The sequence below is a fragment of the Cyanistes caeruleus genome, chromosome 1 (genome assembly GCF_971803275.1).
Source record: "Cyanistes caeruleus chromosome 1, bCyaCae1.hap1.1, whole genome shotgun sequence".
NCBI classification, from domain to species: Eukaryota; Metazoa; Chordata; class Aves; order Passeriformes; family Paridae; genus Cyanistes; species Cyanistes caeruleus.
Window position 1 is genome coordinate 107802413 of NC_141701.1, and position 23152 is coordinate 107825564.

The following is a 23152-nucleotide window of genomic DNA, read 5'->3' on the forward strand; positions in this document are numbered from 1 at the left end:
TTTTCCTCTGCAGCCCGAGCGTCTCCCGCACTTCTTGGCGACGCGGGCGTTTGGGAAGACGGAGTTTCGCTACAGTTGGTGCCGTGCATTTAAAAAAAAATAATAATAAAAAAATTTAAAACAATTAAAAACCCTAGGCAAAGAAACTCCAAAATTAGACTGGGAGGGGGAAGGGAGTAGGAGAGAGTCACAATGGCCTTTTGCCCCCCACTCACCCCCTGTTCCCTTCCCAAAGCGGGACCCCGGGCTGATCCCCTCAGTCGCATCCCCTCCCTCGCCACCTCTACACCGCTCAGGACGGCAGCAACTTCGTTCCCGAGCCGGAAACTCGGATCCTTCTTTCCCACCTCCGGAATAAGGTGTCTGCGCCGTACTCCCCCTGCCCCGGCCCTGCCCAGCCCGGCCCGGCCCTGCCCAGCCCGGCACGGCCTTCCCCCCACCTCCAGCCGCTTCCCCGCTCCCTGTCTCCCTCCGCCCTGGGAGCCGGGCACTATTTCTCCTCCTCCCTCTGCCTGCCCTGAGCGCCGGGCGCCTATGGAATGCCGCGCGCGGGGCCCGGCCGCGGCGGCAGGATACACAGCCGGGCCCGGCGCTCGCTATAAGAACCTCCTTGTGAGCGACGCCATTTTAAGCCTCTCGCTCGGTTCGGCGCTGGGAGCAGCGGCGGCGGCGCTCGGGGGTCACAAACACCGCCGCCCCGTACGGTCGCCACCCGGGAGCCAGCGGCGGGGGCACCGCCGTGAGAGAGGAGGAGTAGGAGGCGGCGGAGGTGTGGGAACAAGGAAGGAAAGACGGACCGGACCGGGATCGCCCGGGCAGCAGCAGCCAGAGCCCGGGGGGACCCTGCGCTCTCTCCTCCTTCCAACGTTAGTGTCGCTTTCTTCGGCGGGAACTTGGGGTAAAGCGGGGCCGGGCCCCCCCCGCGGCCGTGAGGGGGTCCAGGGTGTGCCCGGCGGGAAGGACGGGGCTGGGGGAGGGGGGGAGCGGGGGTGGGAGAGAGGTGGGGGGGCAGGAAAGGAAGAGAAAGAGAGAGAGGGCTCTTGTTTTTGGGAGGTCCGGACAGCTGCGTGGCTGCAGGAGCGGCAGCTGCAGCTCCCGAGGTGTCTCTTGGGAAGCTCGTCCTGGGGCGAGGGGGTGGCTGCTCGGGTCTGCGGGAGAAGGCGAGTCCCTGCGCCCGGCTCTGCTCTCGTTTGCAGCAGAGCACGGAGTACTTTAATGACCCTTTTTTATTATCGTTTTGAAGGTTCCTCCCCTTCCATTTTTAGGGAAGTACTAACTCGCCGGTGGGCTGCAGATCCCCTTTGGCGATAGGAGGGGGAAGAGAGCAGGGTACGGGTTTATTTGTACCGAATATAATTAATCACGGTCACTGCAGTCAGCGGGAGATAACTAATCTGTTGCCTTGTGGGGATTCGGTCTTAGTGGCATTGCATATTTGCTGGAGAGGCTATGCTGCTGCTTCTGGATGCCGCCGAAATGAAGCTTCCCCGGAGCTGAGAGCAGTCAAATTAAGTTTTTTAACGCCCACCTTACCAGGGTGTTGTAGGGAATGCCTAGGGCTGCGGGCGGTGTGGGGGCTCCCACGCTGCGAGGAGAAGCGCCCGCTGCTTCCCGTGGCCGGCTGGGGGGACCACGGCGGCTCCCGCCTCCCAAAGTAACGCGTTCCTGAGGTGTGGAGATCAACTTGCGGTTACTCCCAGAACTATCTAGGGCACTTACTTCTCTAGGAACAGGGTCTCCAGGTGTGTTTTGTGGTTTGTTGTTTTGTTGGTTTTGGTTTTGTTTGTCGTTTGTTTTTGTTTTGGTTTTGTTTTTTTAGCGAATCTCTATTGTGCATGATTAGCTGCTCCTAGCGCAGCAAGTTTTCTTAAATTTAGCAAGACCTTGAATTCTTCCCTAGTTAAAACTCAATATAAGACGTTGGACAGTTTCTTTTTTGTATCTCTTCCCAAAAAGCTTCTCTGAAGATTATGCTTTCTGGACAGAAAGGACAGACTGTGTGAAGGTGCCACAGGCAACTTACTTGTGACTTTAGGAATAGCAGTGTTGATCTTTTTAATCAGCTACTTTTTGATCTCTTTCTCATGGAGCAGCCATTGTTCTGACACTCTGTATATTCCAGACATCTGTGGTCCTCCCATCCCCCAAAGTATGCAAGTGGTGAATGGAAAGAGGCTGGGCTGGTATGCTGAGGTCGACGGACGGAAATCAAGGAGGGGTTTTAGTAAAACAGGATCTTTATGTGTTGAAACTACAGTAAAAGCGAGGAGGAGAAAACTAGCTGAAAGAGTGTCGGGGTTTTCATGCTCCTAAGTTCAGGCGCACCAGACAGCAACTTCCCAGTTAGGATTTTGCTTTTGAATGACAAAAAGGTACTACTGCAAGGCTCCAAAAAAAATGCCTAAGCGGCAAAACTTACTGGTGTGTATTGGCCCAAGTTATCATGTGAATTTCAGTACCTAACAGTCCAGGAACCTAATGTTGATCTTGCACTTTTTATAAAAAGGTGCTGACAGCTGCAGGTATATGACTGCTGTGCCATTTGTCTAATGACTGGTACTGTTGCAAATGAAGCTGCTTAGGTATTCAGGCAAGAGTTTTAGGCTCTCTAAATTCAGCTGTTCAGTACAAAATCATACTGAGTGTCTTACTGTTTTGGGGTTGTTCTGAAGAAATGTCATATTTGCTCATCTGTTAGTTCTGATATTTTTTGTTTAGGGATAAACTGGTATCCAGGGGAATACTCACTTTGGTCTGTATGGCTGATCATTTCACAAGGTCTGGAGGAGAAACAAGTAAAAATACCATGTTGGAAAGGACAATGCTATGTGCTATAGCTTCTAGCAGGAAGGATTTAATACAGAGTAAAGCTTGATTTTGAAAAATCAGTTCTTCAAGTGCTGTGTTATAGCCTTATCAACCCAAGCTTCATTTTTCTTGCCTAAGCTATGTATAGATTCGGCTCTTTGCATGGTGTATGGACACCAGCATTTTGCTCTGACTGTGGTGTGTCAGTGACTGGTTTACCAAACCTTGGCTGTGAAGCCTGATTGCCCTTCAGACATGATTTCTTTCTGAAACATATGTCCACCTATCATGACTCTACATCTGAATTAGCATCTTGAAATACTGTGTTCTGAAGAGTTAAACTTGAGGTTCAGGGGATGTTAAGGCAAGAGGTTAGTACTGGTGGTGTTCTGATTTTGCTGTGTTTTCAGAGTAGAAAGGGAAGTGGAAAGAATGGAGCAGGAAATGGGGCTCTTGGAGGCTTCTGTCTCAAACTGAAGTATGAATGTGCAGTCTGAAACTCCTGGACAAGGATGTTTCTGCAGAGTATTGTCTAGTAGGCAGGTTAGTGTGCAAATACAGCAGTAACCAAAATCACTTACGTTAATTCATAGTTAAACTGGTAATGCAGGGATTGTGGCGATCGTGCAGTTGCCTGCAGCAAAACTTGTTCTGTGGCTGTGGTAGCCTGCATACCATGGCAGGAAAATCAGGACTGACCTTACTTATCTTGAACATCATACTTCACAAAGCCTGATAAAACCTGTGAGAAACTGTGCAGGCAGCTGTGACTTGTTCCTGGGTCCTCAGAACATGCACTTGCAAGCTCTGAGCCCAGTGCCTTGCTGGCTGACTGGGTGGGAGCCTAGAAATGGCAAACTCCTTGGCAGTAAGTATTGTGTGTGACTCTTCTTGTCTCTTTAGATTAAATTATTTTCCTGGCAGAGCAATATTTCTGATTTTCCTGTTAAACACCAATTGAATTGGCTAGACTTGCCAACATAAGGCAGCCTGACAATGGTTAACTTTTAATATCTGTTTTTGGCACTTGATTTCAAGGTAAAACTTGTTGTGGTCTGTGATCAGGCTTTAGCCCAGGACAGTAATGTGTTAAACTGTGCTGCCACTGTGTAGCCTGTGCTGCTTCTCAGGATAAGAAAGGAACCAGAAAAGTTGTTTCAGTTTTTAGGGTTTTGTGGCTTTTCTTTTTTCACTGACAGGTAGCTTCGAGTGCAAGGGAGAGAATTAATGGAAGTCTAATTCTGGCATTTCTGTCTTTGTGGAACACAAAGATGAACAAACACAAGTAGATGAAGTAGGCAGGTGAAACATACCTGTAGCTCAGCCTGACCTCATGAGTCTGTTAACTCTGATGTGACAGCAAATTAATCCTGTGCTTTAGTTGCCTTGGGAAGTATGGATGCAAATATTACTTTACAGCAGAACTTTTTGTTCATGTTCCAAGTTGACTTTAGGAAACAATGTACATTGGCTGGATTGGTATTGCAGAAGTGAAGTGCTTGCTCTGTTACTTAACACTAAATTAACTTTGGAGCCTTGTTTGAGGGATGACGTAGAAGGGTGAAAGAGTTAATCTCATATTCTATGTTGTTGCATTTAAAAAGCAGTATGAGCTAGCTGGATTTTGCTGGAGTTGGCAAATGCACCGTGTGCACTGTACGTGTATTTGCTGGAACCAGCATTTCTGGGCTGACTTACTGTGCTAAATAGACTTGTATAAATTGGAGAAGTTTGCCAACTCTGCAGCAACTGTAGCAAGTAGTTCTGTATTGTCCTGGCAACAATTCAGGTGCCCTCCAGTGGCCAGAAATCTTAACTTCCTAAAGGTGCTGCTAAAGGCAGCTGCCTCTTAATTAAGAGTGAGTTGAAGAAATACATTTTAGTGTCAGACTTCATTAGCGTGTTTGTTGTTTAAATAGTTCTTTTTGGAGTGTTGGTGTGCCTTATTGTAAATACAGAGTTATTCTGACAGACAAGCCACTTTCAGATTCATAAGTGTTTCGACAGTGTAATTATGACTAATCACTCCGGTTTCTTAAACTGTGGAGATTAATGTTTAGCATCCAAGTTCAGGGCTGACTGTGTGGTTGCAGTCTGAGAAGAAACTGGATTATGGGTAGATACTTCCTCATTTGGAAGAGACTTGGTCTGCTGAGTTGTTCATGTATTGGTGTGGAAATGAGTGTTTCAAGTTAGGCACAAACAGGCCAGAAAGGTATTTCTGTAACAGTGTCTGTTATTAGTGATGCACATGATAAATTACTGTGGAACCATTGTCTTCTTGATACACAAAACTGTGTGGGCAGGGAAACTTGAGGGCTGGCAGTGGTTTTGTTCCTGAACTTTGAGTCTTAAATGAAATGCAGTATAATTGTCTGAATTATCATAGGTTGCCTCTAAATGGTCACAATGGCAACTGTTGGTTTTTTTTGTGGGTTTTTTTTGTTGTTGTTTTTGTATGTGACTTGTTAAATCTAAAGAAGGAATTTTGATCCTGTCTACTGCCAGCTCTCTACTACAGTCATCTTTACTCAGTGATAAGTATGGGCACATGGAGCAAAAGCTGTAAACCATTGCATATTTATTATGGGAGTCCTGCTGGCAGACTAAACCTTGGATAGAAGCACTGGCTCATCCCTAACCAAGGAAGATGGTAGTATGCATAATGTAGTTATCTGTGTCCTGCAGATAGAAGGCAGGAGCTCTCTAAGCTGTGATAATAAAACTGCTGTCAGTGTTTTGACCAGCCATGAGGATACTCAAACTCAGTGAATGCTGCACAAAGCCCTAGTGCGAAATGTGTGCCAGTGATCCAGAGATCTCAAATCCATTGTTGAACAGAAGTAACTTAGTAACTGTTTTGAGGTTACTTGTTTGTGGTGCTGGTGCTTAGTTGGTCAAAGTAATTGAGACATGAGAGTAATAGGGTTGATAATCTTGTTATGACTTAATGTGAGTTCATAAACTTGAAACTGTCATACCAATCCTCTAATACTGAGCTCCAAACTGCTGTCAGGGGATTGATATGTACATTATGTGAGGAAGTTCATTACTTCGTTCTCAAGTTGGATGTGTAATACCAGGGTTGTATTTGAAACAGTTTTCACATAATAACATTTAAGATTATCATCAGCTCCCATCTTGGACAGTCAGGAGGGTACTTAGATGCTTGAGGTCTATTTTGCCAACTAATAAAGTAAAAGTTTTTGCTAGTTCTATGGTTTACTTGCTGATGAAAAGCTCTCTTAAATCATTACATTTAAACACGACCTGATGATTTGTCATCTTGAACACAGCTGCTGCGAATAGCTCTCAGAAATAACCAGAAGTTTCTAGAAAAGACAAATGATAGTGTTTTGTTCACAGATCCTGTTAGAAGCTGCTGGTATAGTTGCCCATAATTTTGAATGTAAAATATTGGGTTGACAGACCTCTTGTAACTCCTGGATGTTCTCTAGGTAAAGGGCAAAATAACTGTGCTGTGGATCCAGACACTTAATTTCTGAAGTTACAAGATCCAGTGCTGTGAAATTTCAGCTCCTGCAGTATGATTTTAAGTAAGATTATGTGACTATGTGAAGAGGTGCTTTCTTTACATTGTATAGGATGTCCAGCCATGTGCCTCTGGCCAGCATCAAGCAAAATTATGTAGGGGACAGCTGATAAGAAATTATGGTGGTAGGTAACTGCTACCAAGTCCATTTAGACATATGTGTCCCATCAGTCTGTAATTCTACCAGAGTTTCTCTGGAGTGTCTGTAGTGTGCATCTCCTTCCTTTCAAAAGGAGAACCTTTATATGATTGCCAGCTTCATGTCTGGGGAGGCTTCCTAGCAAGTTCTACAGTTTCAAAATTTGTCTTCTAGAATGATAGTGTAGATCCGGGGCCAGGATGAACTTTATTTCTTTTTTAGTAACTTTCCTGATGTGCTTGTTCTGAATTTTCTTCCAGATTCTCATTGTTTTGTACATTAGTTATGAGGTATTTGTTGGCTGACAGTGGCTCTCAGACCACTGTTATCTCTTGCTTTATTGAGAATTCTAATTAGTTGTTTTTAAAAGGGTACTTAAACCTTAGTACCTGTAAAGACCCTGATGAATTGCACAAGCTGTTAGTGCCTTCATGCTGTGTTAGTTGCTCAGAGCACAGCACTGACAGGGCTGCAGCTGGAAGAGACCCATCTGCCAGTGAAGTCTCCGACCTCCACTTCTGATACCTTTTGTAATCTGAACTGTCAGTCCTTGCAAAGTTGCTCTTCAGTGATTGACCGAAACTATCCACATTCTGGGTGGCTTTCTGTACTTTGGGTGAACAAAACACCTAAAATTTGGCTCTTGCTCCACTTGTTATATAGTCTCAAGTGCACTTGAAACTTAGGAGTTGTTGAACATTGCAAGCTGGGTAGGAAGTATGATTGTTTACTAGTCTTTCTCTTTTAGGAAGAAAGGTAGAACAGGTGAGGTTCTTGTCATATCAGAACACTGTAGTGCTCCAGAGGTGAAGTGTGGCAGGCTGGAGCTTTACAGCTGTTGTAAAGTTCTTGTGGTCCCTTTCCCTCCTCTGTCACATTTGCTTAAGACTGTATTGACTCCAAAACAAGTGTCAAGTTTTTTGGGATGTGTAACCTAAGTCTTTCCTTCGCTAGATGTTTTTTGAGGACTATGTTCTCTTTTTAAATACAGTTAACCCAGTGTTTAAATCTAGTCAAGGCTACCTGCAGACTGCCTGAATTTCAATTCCATCAAGCAGTTGTAATCAACTTGGAGAAGTCTAGCAAGAAAGAAACATTTACATGTTGTTTACCTTAGCCAATGGGCATGTGAATAGAAACTCTGTTCTGTACTCTTGGTCTTAGATTGCTGACATAATTGAAAATAGAGAGGCAGCATGTTATTTTGTGTGTGGCATGAAGTGAACTCTTAAAAAGAACACTTAAAAAAGCTACTGTAGGGAGGTTTTTCTGCCTTTGTTACAGAAAGGAATTTTTAGATAATTTCTAGTGCAGAAGACAAAGGCTGAGAAGCCAGAATAACTGATGTAATAGCAATCTGGGATGCCTGAAGGAAAAAGGAAATAATGAATTGGAAATGAAGCAACGAAGAAGAGTGGCTGAAAAAGAGGTGACTTGCAGTGGGCATGGGCAGATCTGCACCCCTCTCCCACTTTAAATCTGTGGATTATTTGACCTAGTTTGTTGCTTCTTCCAGCATGTCTGAAGGATGTTTAAGGCTTGGAAATTGGAACCTTTTAACCATTGAGGTCAGTAAAGCAGATATTCAGATTTCTTAATTGCCTGAAGTTTGTTAGGAAAAACAAACCTTAGACTTTCAGTCTTAAGAATTAAGAGAATTTAAAGACCATTTTAACACTATTGCATATTCTGGGTTCAGAGTCAAATTTATCATGATCTGATTAGCTAAATACTAATAACACTATCTAATACTTCAAGAAAGAATAGCTTAGTGGTTGGAGGGAATGATGCGAAGTAATAAATGTTGACTGGAGAAGACCAGAGCAATTTTGCCACAAGGTTAAGTTTAAATGAGTTTGTTCAGTAGCAGTCCAGGATCAGTAAGATGGATTTCAGTGTGGGGCTGTGGCGTTCGGGTCAAGATTACTGGTAGCTCGTAGTTTTCAATGGAACTTCTGAAATAGTTCAAGTTGCTACATCTTGGCACAGCACTTAAACATAGTAATCCTGCTTCATATCTTGCCATGGTGCTTCTTCTGAAGTAGTAGCGAAGGCTATGGATGAATGTTTCAACCATGTAACCCCCAAAAAAGACGTAGAAAAGTTCTAAAGCTGTGAAAGCCTGTAGTTGGTTTTTTTTCCTTTTAGAGGAAAAAGGCTGTATGGTTTGAATTGTTTCCCTTTGATATTACATACTGTCTAAAATTCTTCCACTAGGTTAAGGTGTCCTGTCATAAGCCATCTGAAGACATTTTTACATAATATTAAAAATCACCCTGTTAAAAGCAGAAGGAAGCCTGACATTAATATAAAATACATGAAGGTTTATACTGCTGTTCCTAGTACTGGAAATAAGGTAAACCTTAATTTTTCTGTCTCTAAGAATATCAAGGTGGTGCTTTGCTTTGTTTGATATGATAATTTACAGCCCATAACCATTATTCAAGGGCCACTTTGCAGTGAGTTTCACAGTAGCTTTTGTCCATTCAAGTCCTTAAAGCAGTGGTGTGCAGAAGTCAGTATTGGTGGGTGACTAATTTGCCAATAGTAAAGGCCTTCTAATATTTGCATATAACTAACTTCAAAATAATCTACACTCACTGTATGTGGCTGTTTCTTTTAGAGGGGATGAGGTGGCTGAGGACTGCAAATGCTACTTTTTGAGACAGATTATGGGAATGCCCTTCAGTATTTGTTTACTGGATATGGAAATATATTTTAGGAAGACTGTTGTTTGTAATCCTCTATGGTATCTTTGTACAAGAAAAACAAATCTTTTAAAAATGCAGTCTTCAGAGTGAAATTCAAGCACATTCTCTACCTATTTTCAAATAAAGCATCTTCTGTTCATTTTTTACAAAAAATTGTAAACCCCAGCTGTCATTCCTTCCACAAGCTTCTAACATTCCTTAAAACACACATGACCAAAACTGTCCTTGCAGGGCTTCTTACCAATCTTATAGAAAGCATCTGCTACATGAAGAACCTCCAAAATTACTTACAAAGGTACTTTTACCAAAGCTCAGTAAAGCCAGATAAAAATTCTTCTGTTTTCTTTAGAACCTGCAGAATGGGTATGGGAGGAGAGAACTTTATTCACATTTGGATAAGGAATAATTAAAGTTTACAACAGTTTGGATCACGTCTTCATAAGGCTAAGATCAGTAGAAGTAGGTCCTGTCTGTTGCAAGTGTTTGTATCTGGGGCTTAGGTTAGATCAAAAATTGCCTAGAGACAGTTCAGCCACTCCTGCCTAAAGTGCTTTTATACCATAAAAGCTTTTTTCCTGATGTTTCCACATCAACATCCAGTATTGTCTTACTTGGATGATTCTTCCTCCCCCACACTTTGTTTTCTAGACAACAGGCTATCAAATTCCAGGGAAAGATTAAAGAGTTGTTTTGTTGTGATTTGTTGTCTAATTTCTCAATTGGATATGTTTTCCAAATTCCCAACTTGAAAATGAATGTTAATTAGGAAGCTTCTGCTACATTAAGAACTGAAATAGAAGGACTTGGGTCATGAAATGAGTGCTCTCTGGTGTTAGTAGCTGTGGAACGGCTGTTGCCTGTATATTTTGGCTATGGATTTTTGTAAAGCAGATATACAGGTAACAACATTGGCAAGCAGCTAAGACCAGTTATAAAATCAGACCCAAAGGATGCTTTCAGTAACACCTTGGGAATGGTTGCAATGACTTCAGAGCACTTGGAAAAAAACTACTTCTCAGTACAGATATTTTTCTTCCCTCGTGTGTAGGTGATACACATTTTTAACTGCTGTGACTGTCAGACAATGATCTACTTCTTCTGTGTAAGCAAATGTATCATTCAGAACTGGTGGGTAGTTTTAAGATCCAGGTGCTTGGCCTGTCCCAGATGACACAAAGAACAGGATAACAGGGTCAGGAGGGGTGTGCAGTAATTCATAGTGTTTGGATGGATCAGTCTGGATTTCTCGTGCAAGTTTTAATAACATACTGCTCTCAAAGGATTTATGGCAGACTTTGACTTGCTTTCTAAGAGTAGCAGGGGTGGAGAGGGAACTGCTTATCAGATAACTCAGGTGTAATTTGAGTCAATCTTAAAGAAAAGAATTGTTCAGATTTCAGAGTTACTGTAGGCTTGTTGACTTTCTTGGCATATGCCTAACTATTCATCAGAATCAGAAATGAATAAAAACACATGATCAGAAATAATACTTCTTTTACCCCTTGTGAAAATCAAGAAAATTGAATTGTCTTCTATAGTAATTAGAAATTATTAGCTCATGTGCCTTCTAAGCTTGCAGCTGCTATGTAATACAGCCTAGTGCGAGGTCTTGAATTGCTCTTTGCGTGACTTGTTTAATAAATAGGTGGTCTAAAAAGCCCCAACCTTCATTTAAAGCCAAAGCTGCTGATGCTTGCTAAGCAAGTGGATAGTCTCATGGTGCTGGAGGAGCTTTTTGAGAAGAGTTGAGTCCCAAAGCTCCTAACAGTACATTTATGTGAACTGCATAAGATAGTATTTATCAGAATTGCCACTTCTGAGTGCCTGCTAGCCTTCAAAAATTGCAGAGCAATAGCTTGCAGCTATGCTCAGGTTTGTTTGTAAAGTATACTGAGGCCTTCTGTCTCTTCCTGATAGTTGGGATATGTTTGGCTAACCTTGTACTGATCCAGTTTGTCAAGAAAACAAGCAACACAAATGTTTGTACCTAGCCTGGTGGTGTCACTCCCTTTGTGTGTTAGTTAACCCCGAGAGTGACAAATGGGAAGACAAAGTCAGCAGCTTGCTTGGACTCAGTTTACCCCTTTGTAAAATTAGAAAAGAATGTGAAGGAAAAGATGAGAGACTGTTTAAGTGCAGAAAACCTAAAACCAAACCCTGGCTACTTTTGTTTGGCAGTTATCTGAACTTTTAGGATTAAACCAAATTCTTCATCTAAGTAATAATAAAAACCTACCAGGAATTGCTGGGGGGCTACAGGTGTATGAAATGCAGATCAGGATGTTGGAACTTGCAGATGCTATGATCAAGGGTCAGCATTCCAAAGACTGAATGTCTGACTGGTAATGCATTTCTGAACACTTAGTATTCTTCACTGCTATTTTTTAGATGTTCATCAGTGTTGTTTTGGAACAGTGCTGCTGTTCAGTGGCTACTCTGGTCTGTTGGATTTTGCCTCATGGCAGAGCTGCTCTTCTGATCTCTTCAGGCTGCTGAAACTGAAATACCACTTTCAGAGTGCAGTTGCTTTAAACCAGTTGTCTTCATTGATGCAGAATTTAACAGTGGAGAGAAGTATAAATGCTCTTCCCAAGCCCCTTATTGCATATGGAAATCTCAGTTTGTATTTGTCATCTCAAAGCATGGTCACTGGTCTTAACATAGTGGTAAATAAACCAGTCAACTTCAAAACCAGTTTGGTGATTTTTTTTTAGTATAGTCCTGATGGGAGGTGATGGGAAAGTTTATTGTAAAAATAAATCTATTCTGTGCTAAGCATATTGAAAATTTCATATAGCAGCTAGAAATGCCAATTTTTTTATTGGAAGTGTCACATCTGACTTAGAGTGAGGACTACAGGGAGCAAAGATACAAATCTTACTGCTGTTCCCTTCTTTCTGTTTGGAAGGTATTAATGGAACTCACAAAGTAATGCAGAAGACCTGTGAAGAGCTATCAAGCTTTTGTATACTTACAAAAGTATACACTTTTGTATACAAAACTTTCTCAACTTAGCTACTCATTAGAATTTTTTAATCAATGGTGAACTGACAGCGTGACTTAAGTTTTTCTTTCCCCTTGCCACTACTACTCTCAAACTCCTAACAGCATGTTAATTGTTGGAAGAATCCATGGGTAAGGGACTGGAGAAAAAGTGTCTGTATTTTCAGCACATCCTCCGTGCCCATTGTCAAGAGCAGACTCTGAGTTGTCCAGTCTCTTCCAGACTGTGGAAAAGGACCAGTTCAGCGTTTCCAGCTGCACAGCAGGATGCTTATTGTATGTTGTGAAATGTCTTATATCAGCTTAATGCTGTTTATCTTCTGCAGATGCAGATCTACTGTCCCATTTTAAAAGAGCCGGGAAAGGGTTGCTGCCAAAAGTTGGGGAGTGCAGAGTCAGGACAAACAGCACTGGCATTTGTACAGCCAAGCAACAAGATTGCTCAGGAGCTGCTGGAGTATCTTGCAGCTGGCTCAGAGTCAGTGAAGTACAAATTTATCCCACCTATCCAGTGAGACTTTTAAAACTGCAGGTCTGCCCTCTGTTTAATTATGATTTTCAAAAAGGTGCTCCTGAAGGACACTCTTAAACTGGGAAATCTGTCTTTACACAAATCCAGGGTCAGGTGGACTTTGTTCTCCTGACGCAGCACTGCAGACCTGTCCTTTCAGGGATTAGTGTATTGCCTTTACTTCATCGTGCAGGAATGTTTTGATCAGCACAGCTCTTAACACCTAACAGCACAGTGAAAGCTGATGGTTGCAAGGGATGGTTTTGCTCCCTGCACAAGCTACCACTACAAATGTTTGTGCTTGCCTGGCTCCCAGAATAAGGTGTCACCAGCTCTGTGTGTGCTGGAAACAGTGTGAGACTGTGGGGGAAAGGGGAGCAAATGACATAAAAGTGACCCATTGTGGAGCTGTAGCCTTGAATCTCTATTTTTGGGTTATTGAAGAGACAAGTACAGATTTTTGGTACAAATGCTTCCAAAGTGCTTGGTGACATTGAATGGAGATGCATACAGAAAATTTAGATAGGACATTTGATCAAGCCTTCTTGCCCCCAGTTATCTTTGCTTTCCGTGCAAAAAATAAAGTGAGTTTGGTGACTCAATGTGTGTGCAAATTTTTAGTTTTAACTTCAAGGAAGAGTTTTTTGTAGGAAGAAACCTTTATTCTTACAGTACAGGAAGGGAAAGAAGGAGGATGTGCAGTTATAACTCTGCAGGTAGTCTTTGTGCAGGTTGCCTTACACGGTCATTTCAGCTGTCCCCATGAAAATTCATGTAGCCCTGTATCAGACAGTTTTTCTAGTATCTTCTAAGTAGTTTATCTTCGAGGGAAATGAAGAAGTCTGACATTTAGCCATTGTCTTTGTGGCATCTCCCAAACTCTGGAATTTAATGTCTGGACTTCATCTAATGCAAAGATAGAGTAAAAAATAGCTCTGTCATGGTCAGTCTTCAATTCTTGCTCTCTTGCAGTGCTGAGAGTATCTTACACATAACCTGACAGAAGAAGTCTGGGTAATACATCATGTTCTTTTGCATGTCTGTCCACGGGGGCTTGCTAATTAACATTTGAGGATACTCACTGTAGTAATGAAATGGCAAGATGTGCCAAGTCTTAGTTTGCAATTCCAGTGTTCTAATGTGAAATCCTGTCTTACTAGCTCTGGTTATAATAAGTTCTAACCTTGCTCCTTTTTAGGATCTCTGAAAGGGTGCAAGAAAGAGTTCTGGGAGCATAATAAGGAACATGGCAACTCAAGGTACGTAATGCATTACAATTTCTGTTACTAGAATCTAGAAGACTCCTTATCCCTCTCTCTTTGACTGTTCAGTCACTTAGATTGAATAACATCTGCTCTATTAGAGTAATTACTACCTTACACTGGAAGTCAAACCTGCAGACAAATTTGTTGTAAGGTCAGGACAGCCACAATAGCAATGATTGTTCAGGCTGTTCCTCAGGTTTACGTGTCTGCATTGGTTCAACATAAAGCCTCAGTTTAAAGTTGCTGCTCACTTGCAGTGCTGGGTTGAGGAAGTTGTTTATAACACTTTATTTTAATTTAAAATCTCTGTCATCTTTTGTAGGATTAATACATGCTGGAGTAATTTAACTAGACTTAATTATTCACCAATGATTTCTTACAGCTGACTTGATGGAGCTGGATATGGCAATGGAGCCAGACAGAAAAGCAGCAGTCAGTCATTGGCAGCAGCAATCATATTTGGACTCTGGTATCCATTCTGGTGCCACAACAACTGCTCCCTCCTTGAGTGGCAAGGGAAATCCTGAAGAAGAAGATGTGGACACAACACAAGTGCTGTACGAGTGGGAGCAGGGATTCTCTCAGTCCTTCACCCAGGAGCAAGTTGCAGGTAAGGCCTTTTCTATCACACCAGTTTGCTTGGACATGCAGTTTAACAATACAGAAGCCTAGCTACTCAATTACTGCCAGTCTGGATGATGAACTTTTTATTCCTAGTTTGAGGTTATTATGACGTGCCTTGTTTTCAGATATCGATGGCCAGTATGCAATGACTAGAGCTCAGAGGGTGCGTGCAGCTATGTTCCCTGAAACCCTGGATGAAGGAATGCAAATCCCATCCACACAGTTTGATGCAGCTCATCCAACTAATGTGCAACGCCTGGCTGAGCCATCCCAGATGTTAAAACATGCTGTTGTTAATTTGATAAACTACCAAGATGATGCTGAACTTGCAACTCGTGCAATCCCAGAACTGACCAAACTGTTGAATGATGAGGACCAGGTAAGTATTTTCTTTGCCTGGGAAAAGCTTGCTTTTGGGGCATGTTCAATGACCTTAAAACTGAAAGCTCTATTCAAACACTTGTGTTAGGTGGTGGTGAACAAGGCTGCAGTTATGGTTCATCAGCTGTCCAAAAAGGAAGCATCTCGCCACGCCATTATGAGATCTCCTCAGATGGTGTCTGCCATCGTACGTACCATGCAAAACACAAATGACGTGGAGACAGCCCGGTGTACTGCAGGGACACTACACAACCTCTCACATCACCGTGAAGGCTTGTTGGCCATCTTCAAATCAGGAGGCATCCCTGCTTTGGTTAAAATGCTGGGGTATGTGCACTACTACTATGAGGCAGTACTTGTGTTCTGCAGTTGGGTCTGCTAGGAGCAGGTACTCATGAGGATTTTCCCTTCTCTAGGTCCCCAGTGGACTCTGTGCTGTTCTATGCCATAACAACTCTTCACAATCTCCTGTTACATCAGGAAGGAGCCAAGATGGCTGTCCGTCTCGCTGGTGGGCTGCAGAAAATGGTGGCCTTGCTCAACAAGACAAATGTCAAATTCTTGGCCATCACAACAGACTGCCTTCAGATTTTAGCATATGGCAATCAAGAAAGTAAGGTAGGTGTCTCTGGTGCTGAAGTAGTTAAAATGAGCAAGCTTGTGATGAATGGTCTGACAGTTCTTGTGTACTGAACTCCTGACTGAATCTTCAGCCACTGGCTTTTGTCAGTCAGTCCTGGACTTGTAAGAGGGGAGGGATACAGGAATTACCTTGCTGAAAAGCTGCTGTGCTGAGTTTATAGTGAGACTGTAAAACTTACAGTCCACATAAGCAGATGGGAATGTTTTTTTAGGGAACTGTAACTATGAGGGGTGTAAGCCAGCAACATTTACTATCTGCTGACATGTGTAGGAAGTGACAGACAAATATTATTTTTGCTGTCTTTCAGCTGATTATTCTGGCAAGTGGCGGGCCCCAGGCTTTAGTAAACATAATGAGGACCTATACTTATGAGAAACTATTGTGGACCACAAGTAGGGTGCTGAAGGTGTTGTCAGTCTGCTCCAGCAACAAACCTGCTATTGTTGAGGCTGGTAAGTACATTGTACTCATGAGAACTTAAAAATCTACATAGCGCTTTGGGATCAGTTAATTCCACCAAAAACAGCAACTGCCAGCATCAAAAAATGACCTTGGGCTGGTCCTTCAGTCCATAACCATGTTTGGAGGCCTTTAGTATACAGAAGTATAAAAGGGTGGCTGTTTTTAGTAACTCCACTGTGTTGTTAACTGGGTGATGTTAGGGGGCTGAGTGTTGTCAGGATGCATCCCCGAGAAAATGCACACCTTTAAAAGGCCCAGTGTCACACAGGGAATTTCAGGGAGTTGTTATTTTCCTATGTGAAAAAGGGCTAGGGCCCAGCCATATTGTGATATTAAGGACAAGAAGGATCCAAAAGCTTGCGGTATTTTGCACTCAGATGTCAAGGAGGAGAAGGACATGACTTCTCACAAGTTGAACATCAGAGTATAGTGTCAAATCTGAGTAACCATGTCAAATCTGTACCATCTTCCAGGTGGGATGCAAGCTTTGGGGCTCCACCTCACAGATCCAAGCCAGCGTCTTGTCCAGAACTGTCTCTGGACTCTGAGAAATCTGTCAGATGCTGCAACAAAGCAGGTAAAGGGCTTGTCTGAGGGATCAAGAACAAAAATCAACATAGTGGAAAAGAGGAATCAACTTTTTCTTCCCTCTTTTTCTGCAGGAGGGCATGGAAGGCCTTCTAGGAACTCTAGTTCAGCTTTTAGGATCAGATGATATTAATGTTGTGACTTGTGCTGCTGGCATCCTTTCTAACCTTACTTGCAACAATTACAAGAACAAGATGATGGTATGCCAGGTTGGTGGCATCGAGGCTCTTGTGCGCACAGTTCTCCGGGCTGGAGACAGGGAAGACATCACAGAACCTGCGATTTGTGCGCTCCGTCACCTCACCAGCAGACACCAAGAAGCGGAGATGGCTCAAAACGCAGTTCGTCTCCATTACGGACTCCCAGTGGTGGTAAAGCTGTTGCACCCACCCTCACATTGGCCTTTGATCAAGGTAAATAATTGTTCAAAGCTGCCAGAGCTGAAAGTGAAAACTGTTGCTTTTTAAAATGTAATTTGAAAGTGAAAGAATACTTTGTAACAATAAGCACACCCCCTCCTGCTCTTTTATTCCTGTTTATTTTATCACCTGTTCCTTACCTGCAGGCTACTGTTGGCTTGATCCGCAACCTGGCTCTGTGTCCTGCAAACCACGCCCCGCTGCGTGAACAAGGTGCTATTCCAAGACTAGTGCAGTTGCTGGTTAGAGCACACCAGGATACCCAGCGACGCACTTCCATGGGCGGGACACAACAGCAGTTCGTGGTGAGTGCCCTCCCCTGACACTGCATCTCTCTCCAACTCCTTGTTTGTCAGTGCACCTCAGCCCTGTAGTGCTTGGGCTAAAGAACTATTGTCTTATTTGCTCTAGTTCACATTATTCAATATGTGCTGATAACTCTGTCTTGGCAGACCTGAAATTTTTCTTAAATCAGAATGACAAAACTTCGGTTCTTATTTTAATAACCTCTTGAGCATTTAATTCTGAATGTTAGAGCTCACAGAAATTCTGGTACTGCCTACTCTGGCAAGCCAAGTACTTGTCTACCAAGAAACCAGAATTCCCTCCTCCTTCTCAGAAGAATGGGGGTTTAAGAATGCTATCACAGCTTATTGCATGTTTGCAAGGGTGCTTAGAGCTGTAAAAGTACTAAGAAGTTGTGCAGGCTCTGTACTTGTTACCTCTTTGGGTTCCAGGTCAGTGTGACAAGATCAGTCTCAATTTGATTATTTTTATCCTGTTAAACACATTAACAAAGGGGGATTTGTTTAGCACAGCAAATGGAAGCAGCATCTACTGGTACAAGAGTTAATGTAATTAACATATAACTAATAATGTAGTTAATTCATGCAGAGGCAGGAAGGGACTGCCAGGCTAATCCAGGTTGTAAAAAAAGAGATGGTGTTGTCAGAGGGGAAGTTCATAATGAAAATCATTCACAGAGGCATTCCACTGGGGTACTTCATGTACTGAAATTGGGTGGGTAAAGTGGGTTGACTCACAGCTGGGATTTTAAGTTTGAAGGCCAGCAGTTAGGAGAAGGGGGATGAGTTTGATTGATTCATTGAAACTGCTGATTGGGTTTTTGACAATCACTTAAGAAGAGAGCATACAATATCCCAAATTAAAAAATGCCCTTTCTCTCCCTAACTAGGAGGGTGTGCGTATGGAAGAAATTGTCGAGGGCTGCACTGGAGCCCTGCACATTCTTGCACGTGATGTTCATAATCGAATCGTAATCAGGGGTCTAAATACCATTCCACTATTTGTGCAGGTAAGTGAGAGCTCAAGACTCTACTCTCAAGCACTACTGTACATATCAGGAAAAGAAGTAAAACAGCTCTTGCACTTCCTGGATAGAACTGTTAAGTGAGAGTGTGCTGAAGAGCTCGTTTCAAGTGGAAGAGCTAAAGAACCCTTGTGTTTTGGTTGCAGTTGTTGTACTCTCCCATCGAGAATATCCAGAGAGTAGCTGCTGGCGTACTTTGTGAACTGGCTCAAGACAAGGAGGCAGCTGAAGCAATTGAAGCTGAAGGTGCAACTGCTCCTTTAACAGAATTGCTTCATTCTAGGAATGAGGGTGTTGGTAAGTGAACTTAAGGCTGGTTTTATACTTGTGTTAGAAGATTTGATAAAAGTCTTGACCTCTACTAAAATCCCTCTTCCTTTTGGCAGCAACCTACGCAGCTGCAGTGCTGTTCAGAATGTCTGAGGACAAACCACAGGACTACAAGAAGCGACTTTCGGTTGAATTGACAAGCTCCCTGTTCCGGACCGAGCCAATGGCTTGGAACGAGGTGAGTTCTGTGATCTGTGTTAACAGTTCCCTGGGGAGAGCTCACTTCTGTGTTCTCCCTCCTTCCACCAGTGAAGTATAGATGCCATCAGTGATGCAGGCCCAGCTTTACACTGCTGTGTAGTGGCTGTACCTTCTTTACTCTCTCTCTCTCTGTTCAGGTGCAGTGAACCTGTGGTAAGCAGCCTTCAAGCTTCTTTTTCCCTGGCAGACAGGAATAGTCTGTTCTCTGCTGCTGAAGTGTTAATGCTCATTATGCGTGCTAGTGTGCAACGCTGTATACAAGAACTTTGTACTTTTCTGTGTTGCTTGTCAAAACCTAATGAACTCTGGATGCAAAAATAGAAACATGAGTGATATGAGGGAAGCATAAAAATAAAACATATCCTGTGAGGCTTCCATCAAGCCAACAATGCAGGATTAGTAATCTTGGGCTGGAAATGCAACTTGTTCTGAGAACTGAGATTCCAGACTTGAATATGTTTGCAGGCTTTTTTTCATTTTTAATGGACTACACAGTAAATTGAGCTTGAAGTCAATCTATGTGTATGGAATACAGGGAAGGCTTCATTCATTCTTTGTCTTCCCACAAATTCTTAAGATTTGGGAGCCTAGCTTGTCTTGTCTTGTACGTATCTACTACATAAGGGGCAGTAACCTTTAATTTGTACTATTTTAGTGCTTGCATTTCTGTTTTCCTGAAATCTATCTACCACAAGAATGCATGGGGGGGAAAAGCTAAAATGGAATATCTCTTTGAGATTAGAGTTAGCCAATTGCTCTGCAGGCAGGCAATTACTTCTGTAATTGAACAAATGGGAGAGGTTCTTTCAGAACTCTTAAAAGCTCTGTTGCTGGCTTGGGAATATCTGACTTGCAGGATCTGGACAGGTGTACTTGTGGAGTGTTCCTAGACCTGCCCCATCTTTTCCACTCTCAGACAGAATCCTCCTTCCAGTGATCCGTGGATTCCTAAATCTGGCTATCACATGCTCAGTGCAGATAATTAGCTAAAAAGACATTTCATGTTGACAGCAGTGCTGCAGTACTCACTGTAGAGGAGTTGTTTAAAGGGGTTTGGGACAAGCTTCACAGCTTTTTAAACCCAGAATTACTGGTGCTGGCTGAAAGACCTGATGTTAAAACTGTTTTGTAATTTTCTGTTGTACACATAGACAGCAGATCTTGGACTGGATATCGGTGCCCAGGGAGAGCCTCTTGGATACCGCCCAGACGGTACGTGTCTTCTGTTCGCCTTGACTAAACTTTCAATTGGATGAAGTCAAGTCATAGATTTTAAAGGAGAACTGAAAATGGGTGAAGAGTGAATTTACTCTTCAGCAAGGTATTGCAAGCTGGCAGGAAAATGGGGAACTGCCAGTTAAAATAACTGGTTTCTGCAACACCACTGGCACAGCACTGAAATGGGTGCCGTATGAACATGCAAAACCAGTGTCTCTTGTCTGAGTCCTGTGGGAACACCTCCTGCTGAGCTGTTGTTTCCAGAAGTCTTTTCCATTCCTTACAAATGGACTTGACAATTCCAATAGTGCAGTTTTTTTTAAAAACAACAAAGCTGCTATTGAATGCGTTAGTCTGTAAGTGTCTATAGATTTGAGTGCAAGCCTATCCCTAAGGATTCTGAGCTATTTTTGACTAGGCTTACAGAAGCAAGTCCACAGTCTTGGAGCCTGGTTTTGCTGTAGTATTGTTGAGTTTTAGTACTGTTGATTGTGCAGACTAATGGCTTGGCTGGAATCTGCTCGTGCTTCTGACTGCAGTGTGCTTTGTCTGCAGAATCCTACTGGAAGGCTTTTCCGAACAATGGAATAGCTGTTAAGGGCAGGCACCAGATTGTGTTGAACTTGGCTGAACTAGAAAACAATTAGATGGCTACATGATCTCCTCACACACTGATACTTGCAGCTTCTGATGCATCTAACATCTGTTAACATTATGCTTTTTTTCCCTCTGCCACCTTTAACTTTCTTAGATCCTAGCTACCGTTCTTTCCACTCTGGCGGATACGGTCAGGATGCCTTGGGTATGGACCCTATGATGGAACATGAAATGGGTGGCCACCACCCTGGTGCTGACTACCCAGTTGATGGTCTGCCAGATCTTGGCCATGCCCAGGACCTTATGGATGGGCTGCCTCCAGGTGACAGTAATCAGTTGGCCTGGTTCGATACTGACCTGTAAATCATCCTTTAGGTAAGAAGCTCCAAACTTGAATTTAAAAACAAAACAAAAAGAGAAAAAAAGCTGACTGGACTGAAGACTTGGTTGGCAGGGAGGGATTGGCTCGATTGGGTCCCAGTGTGCCAGAATAATGAATAAATGCACTGGAAACAAACAATGAGCACACTCCAAACTGACTTCTGCCGTGAAGTGTGGAAGTAATTAACTGTAATGTCTTGTGCACCAGCTTCATGCAGTCTTCATGTGTTACAGCCGCCCTTTGCAACGCGGGAGCACTGACACCTGTGTTTTTTCTCTTTGCAGCTGTATCATCTGAGTGAACTTGCATTGATTGGCCTGTAGAGTTGCTGAGAGGGCTCGAGGGGTGGGCTAGTATCTCAGAAAGTGCCTGACACACTAACCAAGCTGAGTTTCCTATGGGAACAATTGAAGTAAACTTTTTGTTCTGGTCCTTTTTGGTCGAGGAGTAATAATACAAATGGATTTTGGGAGTGATTCAAGAAACGAAGAATGCACAAGAATGAATTGCAAGATGGAATTTATCAAACCCTAGCCTTGCTTGTTAAAAATTTATTATTTTTTTTAAATCTCTGTAATGGTACTGACCTTGCTTGCTTTGGAAGTAGCCTTTCTTTTTGCAGTAATTGTTGTTAGTTTTTTTTTTAAAGTCTCTCGTAGTATTAAGTTATAGTGAATATGCTACAGCAGTTTCTAATTTTTAAGGATTGAGTAAAGGTGTAGAACACTAATTCATAATCGCTCTAACTGTATTCTGAATAAAGTGTAACATTGTGTAGCCTTTTTGTATAAAAAAACTAGACAAATAGAAATGGTCCAATTAGTTTCCTTTTTAATATGCTTAAAATAAGCAGGTGGATCTATTTCATGTTTTTGATCAAAAACTTTATCTGGGATATGTCTGGGTAGGGGCCAGTAAGAACTGTTTATTTGGAACCTTGTATTGGACAGTTTACCAGTTGCCTTTTATCCCAAAGTTATTGTAGCCTGCTGTGATACAGATGCTTCATGAGAAAAATGCAGTTATAAAATGGTTCAAAATTAAAGTAAACTTTTAATTCATTCTGTGTCAAATTATTTCAGATCACAAAATATATTTGTGTGTTAAGAAATAGTCTGGGACTTGCACAACCACTTTAGTGGAGGGAGCCAAGAATAATTTACCTCTTTGATCCCACTATGGCACAGTTACCCTTCATAGCCTGGAGGTTTCCTGCTGCAGTCCTCTGCAGCACCAGCCTGCCCCTGCTTTGCGTTGGCAGGTTCCTCAGCATGGCCAGAGGTGAGGCAGCTCCACTTTGTGCTAGGTCTGCCAGCCCCACATCTCTCTGGGCTTCACAAAGGGCGAGCAGCCTCTTGCCTCCGTTCCCCTCAGAGGTGCCCAACAATAAGGGTCAGTGAAAGAGCCCTTGCCTACAAGCTCTCAGCTGGGTCAGAGCCCTTTTTAGGTGTCCTCAGTGTTCAGCTGCTGTGTGAGAAGAAACCTGTGTGTAACTGGCTTCCCTTGAGGCAGCACCTGTGTGACTGCAAGGGGACAAAGTGGTTCTGAGACTGCTGGCTCAGGCTGCACATGTGCACCGTGCAGCTGTCACCAGCTCTGTGGGAACAGCACGCCCAGGCACTTCCACTGCAGGCAGCAGTTTGCCAGCAGGAGATCAGAGCAGGCCTTGGCTGCAGAGGCTCCCCTCGCAAGATGCTGAAAGCTGAAGGGAGCCACACCAGCCGGCTTCCCCTTCTGCTGCAGAGGGAGAGGGCTCACACCAGGAATTCAGCTTTGTTCCTCTCAGTCACACTTGGCTACTTGACTTTTACTGTAAAACACTACACCAAATAATAGCCAGCACTTCACTTTTCCCTGTTGCTAATAACTCCAGCTGTCAAGCTATGAAAGATAGTGGTATTTGAAGTAATGTAAGAAAACAATTCCTGTAAGACACACAAGGTGAAATCTGTTTAGCTGGGGCTGTTTGCTTGTATGCACATACTCT

At 43.0% G+C, this 23152-nt stretch overlaps 2 protein-coding genes across 8 annotated transcripts in view; one reads left to right on the forward strand and one right to left on the reverse strand.

Annotated features, from left to right (window-relative positions):
- Nucleotides 1-9: 9 nt before the first annotated feature.
- On the forward strand, nt 10-22226 carry CTNNB1 (catenin beta 1). Of its 2 annotated transcripts, XM_086848723.1 has the most exons (16): nt 10-866; nt 13924-13984; nt 14373-14600; nt 14740-14993; nt 15084-15322; nt 15412-15613; nt 15946-16090; nt 16574-16677; nt 16763-17101; nt 17254-17412; nt 18303-18422; nt 18584-18734; nt 18824-18945; nt 20120-20180; nt 20938-21158; nt 21450-22226. In XM_086848723.1, the coding sequence occupies exons 2-15, from the start codon at nt 13972-13974 to the stop codon at nt 21144-21146; spliced, it is 2346 nt and encodes a 781-aa protein (XP_086704849.1). In that variant the 5' UTR covers nt 10-866; nt 13924-13971; the 3' UTR covers nt 21147-21158; nt 21450-22226. The 2 variants fall into 2 exon arrangements, with proteins under 2 accessions (XP_086704849.1, XP_086704856.1); XM_086848730.1 differs by lacking the exons at nt 10-866; nt 20938-21158.
- Nucleotides 13366-23152, reverse strand: part of ULK4 (unc-51 like kinase 4) — a 222693-nt gene continuing 212906 nt past the window's right edge. For 3 of the 6 annotated variants that reach the window (XM_086848539.1, XM_086848442.1, XM_086848407.1), the window contains one exon: nt 13366-17128. The gene's annotated coding sequence lies outside the window, so the exon portion shown is untranslated. The remainder of the gene's footprint in view (nt 17129-23152) is intronic. The other 3 variants (XR_015275669.1, XR_015275655.1, XM_086848502.1) reach the window with 2 other exon arrangements.

Coding starts and splice junctions, on each gene's coding strand:
- CTNNB1 (XM_086848723.1), top strand. Junction 16,091..16,573: donor ACCTGCTATTGTTGAGGCTG/GTAAGTACATTG, acceptor ACCATCTTCCAG/GTGGGATGCAAGCTTTGGGG. Junction 16,678..16,762: donor CAGATGCTGCAACAAAGCAG/GTAAAGGGCTTG, acceptor CTTTTTCTGCAG/GAGGGCATGGAAGGCCTTCT.